This window comes from Antechinus flavipes, chromosome 4 (assembly GCF_016432865.1).
Source record: "Antechinus flavipes isolate AdamAnt ecotype Samford, QLD, Australia chromosome 4, AdamAnt_v2, whole genome shotgun sequence".
NCBI lineage: Eukaryota > Metazoa > Chordata > Mammalia > Dasyuromorphia > Dasyuridae > Antechinus > Antechinus flavipes.
In genome coordinates this window covers 464,879,172-464,892,892 of record NC_067401.1, presented here as the reverse complement: position 1 = coordinate 464,892,892, position 13,721 = coordinate 464,879,172, and the positions used below count along the sequence as shown (strand labels likewise).

At 34.3% G+C, this 13,721-nt stretch overlaps 1 protein-coding gene across 1 annotated transcript in view; it reads left to right on the top strand.

The window, feature by feature from the left end:
* The window catches only part of PATJ (PATJ crumbs cell polarity complex component), a 325,629-nt gene that overhangs the window by 53,371 nt on the left and 258,537 nt on the right, over positions 1 to 13,721 (top strand). The window contains exon 14 of the mRNA XM_051999546.1: positions 3,384 to 3,440. Coding sequence (XP_051855506.1) covers positions 3,384 to 3,440 — 57 coding nt within the window. The remainder of the gene's footprint in view (positions 1 to 3,383; positions 3,441 to 13,721) is intronic.

The window sequence follows — 13,721 nt, the reverse complement described above, 5'->3', positions numbered from 1 at the left end:
GAAAGGGAGGGAGAAAACTGGTTTTGCAAGGGTGAATGTTGAAAAATTTTTGTGCATGTGTTTTGAACATTTTAAAAAGCTTTAAAAAAAAGAGCTTTTCTGGGTCTAGGCTGGGTGGGCACCTGTCAGGGATGTTATCAAGAGGACTGCTGTCATTTCAATTCGGTTTCCTTGTCTGTAAAATGAGGGGGTTGGACTGTCTGGCATTTATGGTCTCTTCTGGCTCAGAGCCTCAAGGTTTCCTCAGTAGATCAGATTTGGGGGGACTCTTGTTGTTAGGGATTCTCTCAGATCCAGCAGGCTTGTGTTTTCATTTGCTGCTCCCTCCTCCCTGCCCCCCAAATTTAACCACCCCAGTAGGATGAATGTTTCTGTGTATCAGGTAGAAGTGAATGGAGGGTTTTTCTTGAAGCTGCCAGTGTGTATTAGAAATTTCTTTTTCTTTTTAAATGTATAAATAAACCCAATTTGTTATTTTTCAAAGCTTTCCTGCTTGTCTGGTTTTCCTATTGACTTTTATCCTAATTTCTTTATATTAAAAAAAAAAAAAAAAGATCCTCTTTATATTTGCTTTTCAATTTTGGTAACCCCATCCCTGGTCCCTTTCTCCTTCCTTATTCTAAAATGGAAAAAAAAAAAAAAAGAAATCAACTGCCCCCAGTGAAATAAACAAAATCTGCCATTGGCTCTGTCTGACAATGTGTATTTCTTTTTGCCAGTGAATAGTGGCTTTCATCATTGATCCTTTGGAATCATGATTGTAGCAAAAGAGTTACAATGTCTTACAAAGACTTTTTCCTTTACAAAGTTTTATTACTGTGTAAATTATTCTCCCAGTTCTGCTACTTCACTCTGAATCTGTTCATATCAATCTTCCCTGAAACAGTCTGCCAGGTAGAGTGTGGAGAGCAGTCAGAAACCCGAGTTCAAATCTGACCTCAGATATTTGTTAGCAGTAAGATCCTGGACAAGTTGTAACTCTCTCCTATCTGCCTCAGTTTCCTCATAGTATCCACTTCCCAGAATTATGAGCATTAAATAAGATATTTGTAAACCACTTTATAAGCCTTAAAGTGTGATATATTATTATACCTTTTAAAATTATCTAATTTCCCCCAATTGACCATTCTCTTAGTTCTGCCTTCCCAGACTGTCTGAACCTAAGCTTCTTTATCTGTAAAATGGAGATTAAAAAGAGTGCTTACCTCCCAGAGTTGCTGTGAGGATTAAATGAAATAATATTTGTAAACCTTTGAGTTTTATATGTGTGCTGTCATTAATTTTGCTTATGGTGCAATTGTATTTCTTTATATTCACCATATCCTTAACTTATCCAGCCATTTTCCCAATTATTGAGCAGTTAAGTCCTTTTCCTCTATAAAACAAGTGGCTCTAATACTTTTCTATGTAGAGCTCCTTTTCCTCTTTGATCTCTGGATTATGGTGATAGAGCTAGTAGTTTTATCTCTGTGTCAAATGATATATGCAATTTAGTAATTTTGGGGGTAATTCCAAAGATTTTGTGATTCTTAAAATATATGTGTGTGTTTGTGTCTGTGTCTGTGTGTGTGTGTGTATTTACCTTCTTATGTTCAACTTCTGAGCAAGTTTAAAATTTCTAGTAAGTGAGATACTGTGGGATAAAAGAAGAAGCTTGGGATTATAGTTCAGGAGAAAAAGAGACATCCATGTCTTGGGCTATACTACTAATTGGCTATTTGATCTTAAGGGAAATCACTTTCTCCTTCTAGGTCTCAGCTTTATCTTATTTGTAAAATGAGAGGGCTGTACCAGACAGGGGTCCTAAACTTTTTTGTACCTGGACCTCTTTTTAAAATTTGGTAATACTCATAGACTTTTTCTTAGAATCTTGTTTTTATTTTTTACTTTTAAAAAAATTATAGGTTTTTATTTTTCAAAATACACATAAAGATAATTTTCAACATTCACCCATGCAAAACCTTGTGTCCCAAATTTTTCTCCCTTCTTTCTCCCCCTGCCCTAGATAGCAATCCAATATAGTAATCCAATATAGACTAAACATAATGCAGTTCTTCTAAACATATTTCCATATTTATCATGCTATATAAGAAAAATATAAAAGGGGGAAAAGTGAGAAGGATAAAAACAAGCAAACAGTAACAACAAAAAAGGTGAAAATACTATGTTGTGATCTACATTCAGTTCCCACAGTCCTCTCTGGGTGCAGATGACTCTTTTTATCACAAGTCTATTGGAAGTGGCCTGAATCATCTCGCTGTTGAAAAGAGCCAAGTCCATTAAAGTTGATCATCACATAATCTTGTGTACGAGGTTTTGGTCCTATTCACTTTACTCAGCATCAATTCATGTCTCTCCAGGCTTTTTTGAAATCATCCTGCTGATTTTTTTTTTTTTTTGGCTGAGGCGATTGGGGTTAAGTGATTTGCCCAGTGTCACACAGCTAGGAAGTGTTACGTGTATGAGGTCAGATTTGAACTCAGGTTCCTCCTGATTTCAGGGCTGGTGCTCTGTCCACTGTGCCACCTGGTTGCCCCTTGCTGATCATTTTTTATAGAACAATAATATTCCATAACATTCATCTACCATAACTTATTCAGCCATTCTCCAACTGATGGGCATCCACTCAGTTTCCAGTTTCTGGCCACTACAAAAAGGGCTGCCACAAACATTTTTCACATGTACATGATCTTTTTGGGTTATAAGCCCAGTAGAAACATTGCTGGAACAAAGTATATTCACAGTTTGATAGCCCTTTGGGCACAGTTCCATAGTACTCTCCAGAATGGTTGGATCATTTCACAACTCCATCAATAATGTATTAATGTCCTAGTTTCCCCACATCCCCTCCATCATTTATTATTATCTTTTCCTGTCATCTTAGCCAATCTGAGAGATGTGAAGTGGTACCTCAGAGTTGTGTTAGAATTGCATGTAGAATTATGTTTTTAAATGCATCAAATAATATAGTCTTACAAAGGAAACATCATAATGAAATACCTTTATTTTTTAAAAGTTTTGAAACCCTAAGTAAGAATCCATGGACTAGAGGATCTCTAAGATATCTCCTAGCTTAAACATCTTAGGGGTTTTAAAAAAAAGAAAAGGGTAAATAGAAATTACCCTTTGAGGACTCATTTGCTTTTTGTCATTTCTAGCATTTGGGAAATACTGAATTCTTTCAGAGAGATTGACCACATATAAAGCAATTAACTAGCTCAGATGGAGTCTCAAGGCCATGGAAGCTTCTGGGATATTTGATTAGATAGCTTGAGATAAGAAATGCATATGTTTGATTTGGTTTTGTTCTTACAAGTATTTAAAATTAACATTTAAAAAATTCTTACAAGTATTTAACATTTTTTATTTCCTAAATTCTTCAGGTTGTCATTTTGGATACACAGATCATTGATGATGCTGAGTTACAGAAGTTTTCAAAGGTAAGCATTATTTGTAACATAAATCTTTTTAAAAATAATTTTGAATCTTTAAAACTGCTCCTAAATTATTGAGAGAACCCCTGCTGATGAGACTCCTTATTATGATATATTTCTTTATTCTAATTTTCCCAGTTCTCTTCTGTCTGCCATATCTGCAGTTTCACCTGTATGACTTTGTATTTACATATCTCTTTCATTAGAATGTCAGCTTGTTGAGGGCAGGCACTGTTTTTTCATTTCTTTCCATTCCAAGTGCTTAGTATAGGGCCTTGTACAAAATATTTGTGTTTAATAAGTGCTTGTTGACTTTTTTTTTTTTAAAGCAAGTCCTATGACTACCAATTGTTTTTAAATTAGTTATTTCTGGATATGGCTATTCTCCCCCTTTCCTGCTTTAGAACTCAAACTTGTGACTTCATTTGATAGCATTGGCAAAAAATCTTCTGAAATAGTTCCCTACCTAAATAAAGTTCCTTCTTAGTTAAAGGAGATATGTTTCATTATTGGTTTTCTTGAAATCATTTTTTTTCTTTTAAAAATAAAATTAAGTTTTTAAGCTAAATTTTATTTATTTCAGTTATTGAAAATCTATCTTTTATCCCCTTTATCTTTCCACCTGTCTTCTACTTTCCAAATGAGGAAAAAACCCAAATAAGAATTAAATATAGTCAATTAAAACAGATAAGATATAGTGATATAAATTTATAAATAATAAGAGCCATTCCTCAATAGATAGTCAAAGAATACGAAAATCATTTTTCAGAGAAAGAAATTCATGCAATGAAAAATTATGTGAAAAAAGCTCTTAATTCAGTGGTAATGAGAAATGCAATTTAAAAGAGCTCTGTAGTACAGAATACATATGCATCACTTTCTATCACCTTTCTGTCAGGAAGCAGAAATGATATTTTGTCACAAAGCTTCTGGAATTGTGGTTGATTAGAGCAATAAAGTCTTTGAATATTGTTTGTTTTCTACCATGTTGTCACTTCATATATTCTTCTTTTGGTTCTGGACTCAACTTCATTCTACATCAAATCATAAATCTTTATACCTGCATCAAGTTATAAATCCTCCTAGATTTTTCTGAAGCAACATCCTTCATCATTTCTATATCATTTCACAATAACAGGCATTCCTTTAGTTTCCCTTTGCCTTTGCAAAAAAAAAAAAAAAAAAAAAAAAAAAGCTTCTTGAAATGTTGTTGTACACAAGGTTCCTTTTATTTTTGCTTTAATCTTTGGGGGATATAGAACTAATATTGGTGTCACTAGGGCTAAAAGTAGGCAACATTGAATAAAGCATGGTTGTATCAATTCATAGTTCCATTAGAAATATATCAATATATGTGTTTTTCTATATTTCTGTATTTCATCCAATATTTACACATTCTGATTTTGTCACTTTTGCCATTTTAATATATGTGATGTAGGGCCACATAAATTGCATTTCTATTGTTATTTAGAGCATTTTTTCAAATGGCTTTTGATTACATGAATTTCTTCCTCTGAAACCTGTTTTTTCATATTCTCTGAGCATTTATCAGTTGGAGAATGGCTCTTATTCTTATAAATTTAAATAAGTTCCCTATATGTCTTACAAAAAAGAAAATTATTAAAGAAACGTGTTGTAAAGATTCTTTCTCTCCACCCCATTTATCTGTTTTACTTCTGATTTTATCTGTATTATGTTTGTATATACATTTTAGTATGATTAAAAAATAATTAACTTCTGTGATCCTTTTTATCTTGTCGGGTCATGAACTCCCCTTATCTATATATCTGAAGGCAATTTCTTCATTGCTCATCTCTTTTGTTTATGATATCAGCTTTTATTTCTAAATCATGTATCCATTTGGAGTCTTTCTTGGTGTATGATATGGCATATAGTTGTAGCTCTAATTTCTGCCTGATTGTTTTCCATTTTTGTCAGTAGTTTTTACTCATTTTTTTATTATGTTGAGTTTTATCCTCAGTAGCTAAGATCTTTGGGATTATCAAATACCTGGCTAGTATGCCCATTTACTTCCATTATATTATATGCCTTATCTGTTCCATGTATCATTCTCTCTAATTCTTATACAGTATCAAATTGTTTTGTTGGTAACTATTTTATAATATAGTTTAAAATCTGGTATTTGTCGGGCCTGTTTGTTCCCTCTTTATTCTACTTTTTACCTTCAGGCTTCTAGACTTGTTCTTCTAGAAGAATTGTGAAACACACACACATTTACATACACACACATAAATTTTTTGCTTCATTTTTGTTTTTTATGTATTCATAGTCATTTTGCATTTTATTTTTCTGCTTCTCCTTGTTTCACTAAACCCTTTAAAAATATTTTCCCATATTTTTCAGAATTCCTCCTGCTTGTTCTTTCCATGTCATTGTTTCTAGTTCTTGGTTCTTTCTTACTTATAAATTCTAAACTCCTTGAGGGCAGGGATGTTTTTGTGTTTCTATTTCTAATGCCTAGCAAAATGCTTAGTCCAGAGAAGTCACTTAATAAATACTTGTTAATTGATTTAGTATAAAAAATGCTGGTATGATGATTTCAATATACAACATAGATTTTAATATCTCTATAATATAATAAATTTTTGCATGTATATTACCAAAATAATTATAATAGCACTTTCTTGTAACAAATCAATATTTATGTTTCATATATATTTATTATGTATGCTTTTCAGAGTCTTAAGCATTTACTGAGATATTAAGAGCAAATGTCAAAAGAAAAGATTTTTTTAAAAAGTAGAAACATTGCAGGTAAATAATATGGGAATCTATGACTTCCAGAAAAAGAAGGAGCAGGTCAATTTTTGACTGTGATTACTTCACCTTTTTTAAATAGGAGATGTCCTTGGGTGTTTTGTGTAGTTCTTTAAATTGTTTTGTTTGGCATCTAGTGAAATTGGAAACTTAATGCCAAGTTCCAAATATTTTAACTAATAAATCCATTGTGGACCAGATGTTGACATGCTAAAAGCCAGCCACAATCTGAGTCATGGAGTTGGGTACTTTTCTAAAAAATTATTTTGGTTGCCTTTGTAGCTAGCAACCAAAAACCAGAGTTAAGCACTGAGTTTTTCCTTTTGGTAATCTCACATTAGCCAGATTGTAAATTCTATGTCATTCTCTATAAGCAGAGAATCAGAGGCCACAGGGATGGAAAACCATTGAAAGAAGCCCTCTAGCTTGGAAAAATTTATTTTACCACCAGTGGGAGTAGCAAATGGAGATTTTGGTTTTTGCCAATGTTTCAGAAACAAATTATATTGTTAGAACTCAGTGGAACTAATAGGTAGAACTGGGCTTGATCTCATGTATAGTGGAAGGAACAGTTGATGTAAAAACATGGAAGACCTCTCTGTTGATTTTTCATAATACACTGAGAGTCTCTGAAGGCTCAATTTTCTCATCTATAAAATGGGGGTTCCTGTGATTGCCTCAGTGTCATTTTTTCTAATTAATCTTTTTCAATTATGATATATTTAATTTTTTTCTCTCACATCCCTTACTAGAAAGAAAGAAAAGGGAGGGAGGGAGGGAAGAAGGAAGGGAGAAAAAACATTGCAATATCATTTTATGTTTCATTCTCTTAACGAGTATATTTCTATCAGGAGGCAGCAATATATTGATTAAAATTCCTAAGTTTTTCCAATTTTTTTTTCCCAATTTTGATGTTTTTGTATAAATTGTCTTTCTAGTTCTTTTCAGTTTCATCATCTGCAAAGCGGGAATATTATCACATCCTCACTACCTCAGAGAGTTCTTTTAAAGGATGAATTTGATACTGCATATGAAAATGGTTTGAACATTATAAAACAGATATTAATGCTAAAAATGAAATATTTTCTAACTATACATGTTTGACTGTTCCCTCTATTTAGCATCTGTCATGCCATGGCTATCTTCTCCATTTATATGTGTGTGAAGCTATTTGTGGATTACATGATACATCCTGTCGAGACTTCCCAACTGTTTTTTTCATCCTAGACATTATGTTTGTAATTCAGGTAGCTTTCTCCAAGAGTGGTTAACCAATAGGGAAAAAGGAATGTGCCACATAATCCAATAAGGATTTATTTTTGCAAAGATAAAAGATTTTATGAAAAATAAAAAAGCATATCACTTAACTTTGATGTACCAATTATTAAATGTAGATGTAAAGGAAGGTGCCATTTAGAATAAAGTGATTTTAAAATTTAACATTTTCTTTACATAATTTTAATTGTTCTAATGCTTGCATAAATTAAACTTAGTTTTCATGTCAAAAACAAAGATGAAAACAATTTCCAACTCAATCTGAACTTTTTCTTAGAATGAGAAGCTATCTGAGATTTAGGATCAACATTGTGCTTGGTTACTGGGTTAGGAGCTTCAGGACAGCTTTATATCAAAATCCCTTTTAGGTGAATTTTCAATGCTTTTGCTCTAACTAGCAGGATTGACTTTTAAAAAATATGTATTTTGAAGATTTTAATATACAAGGAAAAAAAAAAGAGAACTGTGCTTAAAAATGTGTCTCCTTTATGTTGTTCGTTTTTATAAAGTATATGTTATATTTAGCATTTTTTTAAAGCCATCCTGCTCTAGGTTTGCTTACATAATTTTCATAAAATTCAGTTTTATTGATGCCATTTGTTTTTCACATCACCTCTATTTCTTGATATCCCTTTTCCCTATTCTCCTGGAGAGCCATCTCTTTTTATTGATTTTTTAATTTTTTATTATTATTATTGCTTTTTATTTACAAGATATATGCATGGGTAATTTTTCAGCATTGACAACTGCAAAAGCTTTTCTTCCAATTGTTCCCTCCTTCCCCCCACTCCCTCCCCACGATGACAGGTTGACCAATACATGTTAAATATGTTAAAGTATATGTTAAATACTCTCTCTATATATGTCCATACAGTTATTTTGTTGCACAAGAAGAATCAGACTTCTCTCTATTCCTAATATTCCTTGTTTCTTGTTCATGTAGGAAGATTCCATCATATTGATAAACTGCATCTTCTTAGATTGTGATTCCCCAACTGCCGGGAATCTAACTGGTTTTAAATTCTTTGCTACCACAAGAAAGTACTAGTCTATTGGAAATATTTTAGGGAATTTGAGAGTTTTCTTTTTATTGTAGCAGGATTGATTTTTAACTGTTCTCTCAAGATTTCTCCAAGAAATGACTATATATAATTTTCATTAGTGAATTTTTTATACTACATCCATTTTGTGACTGATCCTTTACAGCAAAATTAATACATAGATTAATTGTCTTTAAACTGTGGGATAGCAAATCTTAATGTTTGTCATACTTTAGTTTCATTAGCATTTCTTTATTAAGCTATCTAGTCTTCTAGTGTATCAGAATTTGAGCTCTTAATGGAGTTCAAGGAGATAGGGATATTAGTCTCAGTTTCTCTCTGTGTGTCTCTGTCTCTTTTTCTCACACACATATTTTCTTGGTCTCTCTCTCAAGAGATAGTGCTTTCCTCTGTTAATTGTGGTTGTATCTTTTTTTTTTTTAAATAATTTTTTGGTTACATTTTAAGTTCTGAACTGTCTCCTTTCCTCTCTACACTCCCTTTTTATTCTAGATGGGAACCATTGATAAAAGAAATGAGTGACTTTTAGAAATTTATTAGAAAGAGATAGAGAAATGGTGGGTTGGAGAACATGGAGCTTTTATGGATGAATGTCTCTGAAGTGGGAACAGAGAGAAGCTGAAGGTAGTTGGGAAAGAAGAACCAAGGGGAATTGATGTAAATGAAGAGCTACAATTGTGAAAATAGTTTTTGGCTAAGGTAACAGAGTATCTAGTTTGTGGGATTCTGGTCTTAGGTTCTGTGGAGAAAAAAGCATCTATACTGGGGAGGGGGGGGAGAGGTAGTCAGTGATTTTTAGGATATATCTGGTATCTGCTAGAAGTAGCCCTTTTCCCTTTAGGGCCCTGGAGGTGAGTAGTACCTGGAGAGCCCTGAATGAATTAGGTAGCGTTAAATGAAATCATGTCTGGGTCAGTCTTATTGGGGCTTTGTACATGTGAAGGTAGAAGGGCATGATGGTTTGATCAAAGCCCTGAAACAACAGGTTGTATGTCATGAAGCCCAAGTCGTCATTTATTTCTCCTGCACGCCCTCCACCTAGCATGCACTCTGTGGCCAAGTCTTGTTTCTACCTTCCTGACCTCTCTCTGGCCCCGGGCAGACTGTCATCAACTCTTGCCTGCACTATTGTAATAACCTTCTGGTTAGTTTGCTTGCCTTAAGTCTTCCCCCACTCCGGTCTGGCCTGTATTTTGCTGCCAAGCCCAGGGCTAAGTATGTCACGCTCATACTCAGCAAACTCCAGGCTCCCCATTTACTCCAGAATCAAGTGTAGAGTATTTGGCTTGGCTCTTAAACCCACTCCATCTTGGCCCTTTCGTTTCCCCCCCATTTTCTTACACTTTATTCTTTTTCGCACTCTGTGTGATCCAGCCACATTGGCTTTCTTGCTATTTCTTACACATAAAACTGGCTTTGGTATAGCATATTTTAAAGCACTTGGCAAAATCATTTTTTTCCTATTAAGTATCGCCGACCAAGATCGGAGGAAAATATGGCTAGTGAGGACCACATAAAATAGTGATTTATATTTGGGGAAAAATAGGAAAGATTCTGATTCTGGACATTATTACATTTTCCATCCACCTTTTAAATGAGAAGTAAGGAGTATGAATCATTCAAACAATTCAATAATGCTAAAAAATCTTAAGTTTCATATTAGGACCAATTAAGGGATTGAGAAACATTCAGGATAGGAGAAAGAGAGGGAAGGAAACATCTTGGTTCATGAATAAGGAGCCAAGTAATGAAAACTAGGAGCAAGAAGGAGGTCCATTTTTCCACCTGATTTCCATTCTGCAGCGACATACCCATATACTTCTCCAACCTTCCCTCCCTTACAATAATCAGCCCAAATTGCTTTCAACCCTTTGACAAGGGTCAAAGCTCTTGCCTACATCCCCATGGTGACATCCAGGGCAGGAAGCCCCATGATGCATCAGCAGGGTTGCTGGAATTACAGCTCAATGATTTGTGTTTGAGTTTTGATTTTGCCACTTACTAAACAAACTGTTTAGTAAGTGAGTAACTTATTGAATCTCTCTGAGCCTCAGTTTCCTCATCTATAAGATGAAGGAATCAGACTAGTTGGCCTCTGAGGATCCTCTAACTTTTAATCTGTGATCCCAAGCCTTCCCTGGCCAAAAATGGTCCCATCCCTGGTACTCTCTTCTGCTCCCTGAGCAGCTGAATTTTGCTGCTAAATAAAAAATACACACGTGTGGTGTGTGTGTGTGTGTATGTGTGTGTGTGTGTGTGTGAACCTTGCATCTTCATCCATTCTGACTTGAATCTCCAGGGAACAACAGCTTCTTTTCCCTCTTCCCCACTATAAAAGATGGATATTTCTTCCTTGGTCATCGGCTAGGGTGACTGGGAATGTAATTTCAGGAAGAGTAGCTGAACTGATGATCTTCTGATGAAGGGCAGGAGCACCTGGGAGCTATTCCAGGTCTAGAAGCAATCACTTTTATTGAAGTTATTGAGGGAAAGCAGTAGATAGCTGGCCCCACAAGCTATATATACATATATATATATATAATAATTAATTCATTATTATCTTCATTTAAAGATTAGGAAAACTGAGGAAGCAAGTTAAGTGATTTGCCAAGGAATGTGTACCTGGAGAGGTAGATGCTATAACTATGCCCATTTGACAGATAAGGAAACTGAGGCAAACAGTGAATATCACTAGTATGTGATTTAGGTAGGATTTGAACTCAGGTCTCTCAGATTCTAGACCCAGCTGGGTTCAAGTAGTTGATGGGCAAATTTTGGGAAAAAGCAATTCTGTTGGTTCTGTAAAGAGAAGACCACAAACAATTGATAGAAGTCAGCAAGAGGCAAATTTGTCTTGATATCAGGAAAATCTTAAACATTGGGATGCCAGAGGAAGCGGCGGGTTTGCCCTCACACTACGGGTGTCCAAGCAGAGCAGCATGGCTTAGTGGTGAGTGCTTGGGATCTTGAAGTTGCGAATACCTGAATTCAAATCCTGCCTCAGACAACACACTCCTTTGTGACCCTTGGCAAATCACTTAACTTGCTTCCTCAGTTTCCCTAATCTTTAAATGGAGATAATAATAATCTCTATCTCCCTCAGTTTCCCTAATCTTTAAATGGAGATAATAATAATCTCTATCTCCTAGGATTGTAGTGATCATCAAATGAGATCACATTTTATAATAATGATGATGATATAATAAATCTTGTATAGAAGTTTATAGATATTATCTCATTTGACCCTCACAACAATGCTGGGAAATAGGTAGTATAATTTCCCCCCCATTTTATATACAAGAAAACTAAAGCAGATAAAAATACTAAGTGATTTTCTCAAATTCATACAAGATTTGAATTCATCTTCCTGATTCCAAGCCCAGCGTTCTATTTGTCTTCACCTCTGGGAACTACCCTTTAGGGAGGATGCTGATAGAGAGAGCAAGCAGGACAGCAAGTGAAGGGCCTCAAGTTCATGTCACATGAGGATAATATCAAAGAAATTGAGTATTAGTGAAGGAAGAGAACAGGAACAATCATTAACATAATACCTATTATGTGCTGGATGTTGTGCTAAGTACTTTTTATAAATATGATTTCACTTGATCAGTTTAATAATAATAATTTAATAATGAATAATGAAGTCAGTATTCCACTTGGGCTGGATACAATTGCATTGCTTCTTTCTTGTCCCTGAAAGTCAGGTTGCATTGGCTTTTCGTGCCCTTCTCATTTTGCTCCTAAAGCCCTGGATTTTTCAGAGAAACTTTTGTCTAACTGTGTATACCTTTGGCTGCCCTTCACGTGCAACTGATTTTTTTGACCTTATATGGAAGACTTTGCATTTTTCTCTGGTGAATTTCATCTCTGATCCCATTGTACTTTCCTCTGTCTAGGAGTTTGGGGATCCTGATTTGTTAGCCAGTCTTAGTTCTCCTTCCCAACGTGGTGCACATTTGCATGTGCAATGGATGTGTTGCATCTCTTCCTTTACCCAAGTCATCCACAAAAAGCTTAATCTGTATCCTATGCAGCCAGGTTGTTTAAGCCTTCAAAAATGGAGAATGCCGTTCTCTGAAGGTCTCGTGCATTCATTTATTTATAGCATCCAATTCTTGCAAGTTGGCATTTTGATCCCTTCATATACAGATATCCTATATGAAGTAGGAGTGCAATACACACAGACACATGCACCCACAGCCACCCAATACAAACATATAATATATATATGTATTACATATACATATATGTATATATAGATACATTTTTTAATGATTTTATAAATAACATAATGAACATGTAAAATGTAACATTATATGTATGTCGTGTGTATATGTAAATATGTAAATATATATTACTGTGTAAAGCTTAAAATACAGGAAATTATAAGCATCTTGAAGGCAGGCACTGTTTCACTTTTGTATTTATTTCTTCAGTACCTAGCATAGTGCCTGGATACAGAGCTGTATAAAAAAGTATTACTAAATTAATTAATAAGTATATTATATACATATTAATATGCTCACACATATATAATTAACAATAAAGTGATAATAAATACTTTTAAAGTTGGCTAAATATGGATTATTATTATTATGGATAATAGAAATAGACTTATGAAACGGTTGGTCCGTTGACCTTATTTGTATGAGTTTGAGAAAATCACTTAGCATTTTTACCTGCTTTAATTTATTCATATATAAAATGGAGGAAAAAATTATACTATCTACTTCCCAGCATTGTTGTGAGGGTCAAATGAGATATCTATAAACTAATATGTGAAAGTTATTGTATCATCATCATTATTACAAATGCGATCTCATTTGATCATCCCAACAGATGAAGGTGGAAGAAGATGCTTATTAAACTATCTGAAGAAATATCCCATGAAGCCCCAGAAAGACAGATATACTTGGATTCCAATTGGAAACTTAACATTAGCTAGGTCTGTTGGTAATGAATAGATTTCAGCAATATAATATATGCTCTCCGTGCCCAGTATCACTGGCCACGGAGACTTTGGTTCTATATGATTCTAGTTCAAAGGAGGAGGGTAATGTTTCTAATTACTTATGGAATTGTCTAAAAAAGACTCCATGCTTCTTTCTTTTCCTTGGAGAAGCCATTCAGTTGAGTGTAGATTTAGAATTGAAATAGTGTAGTGATGTGAGAA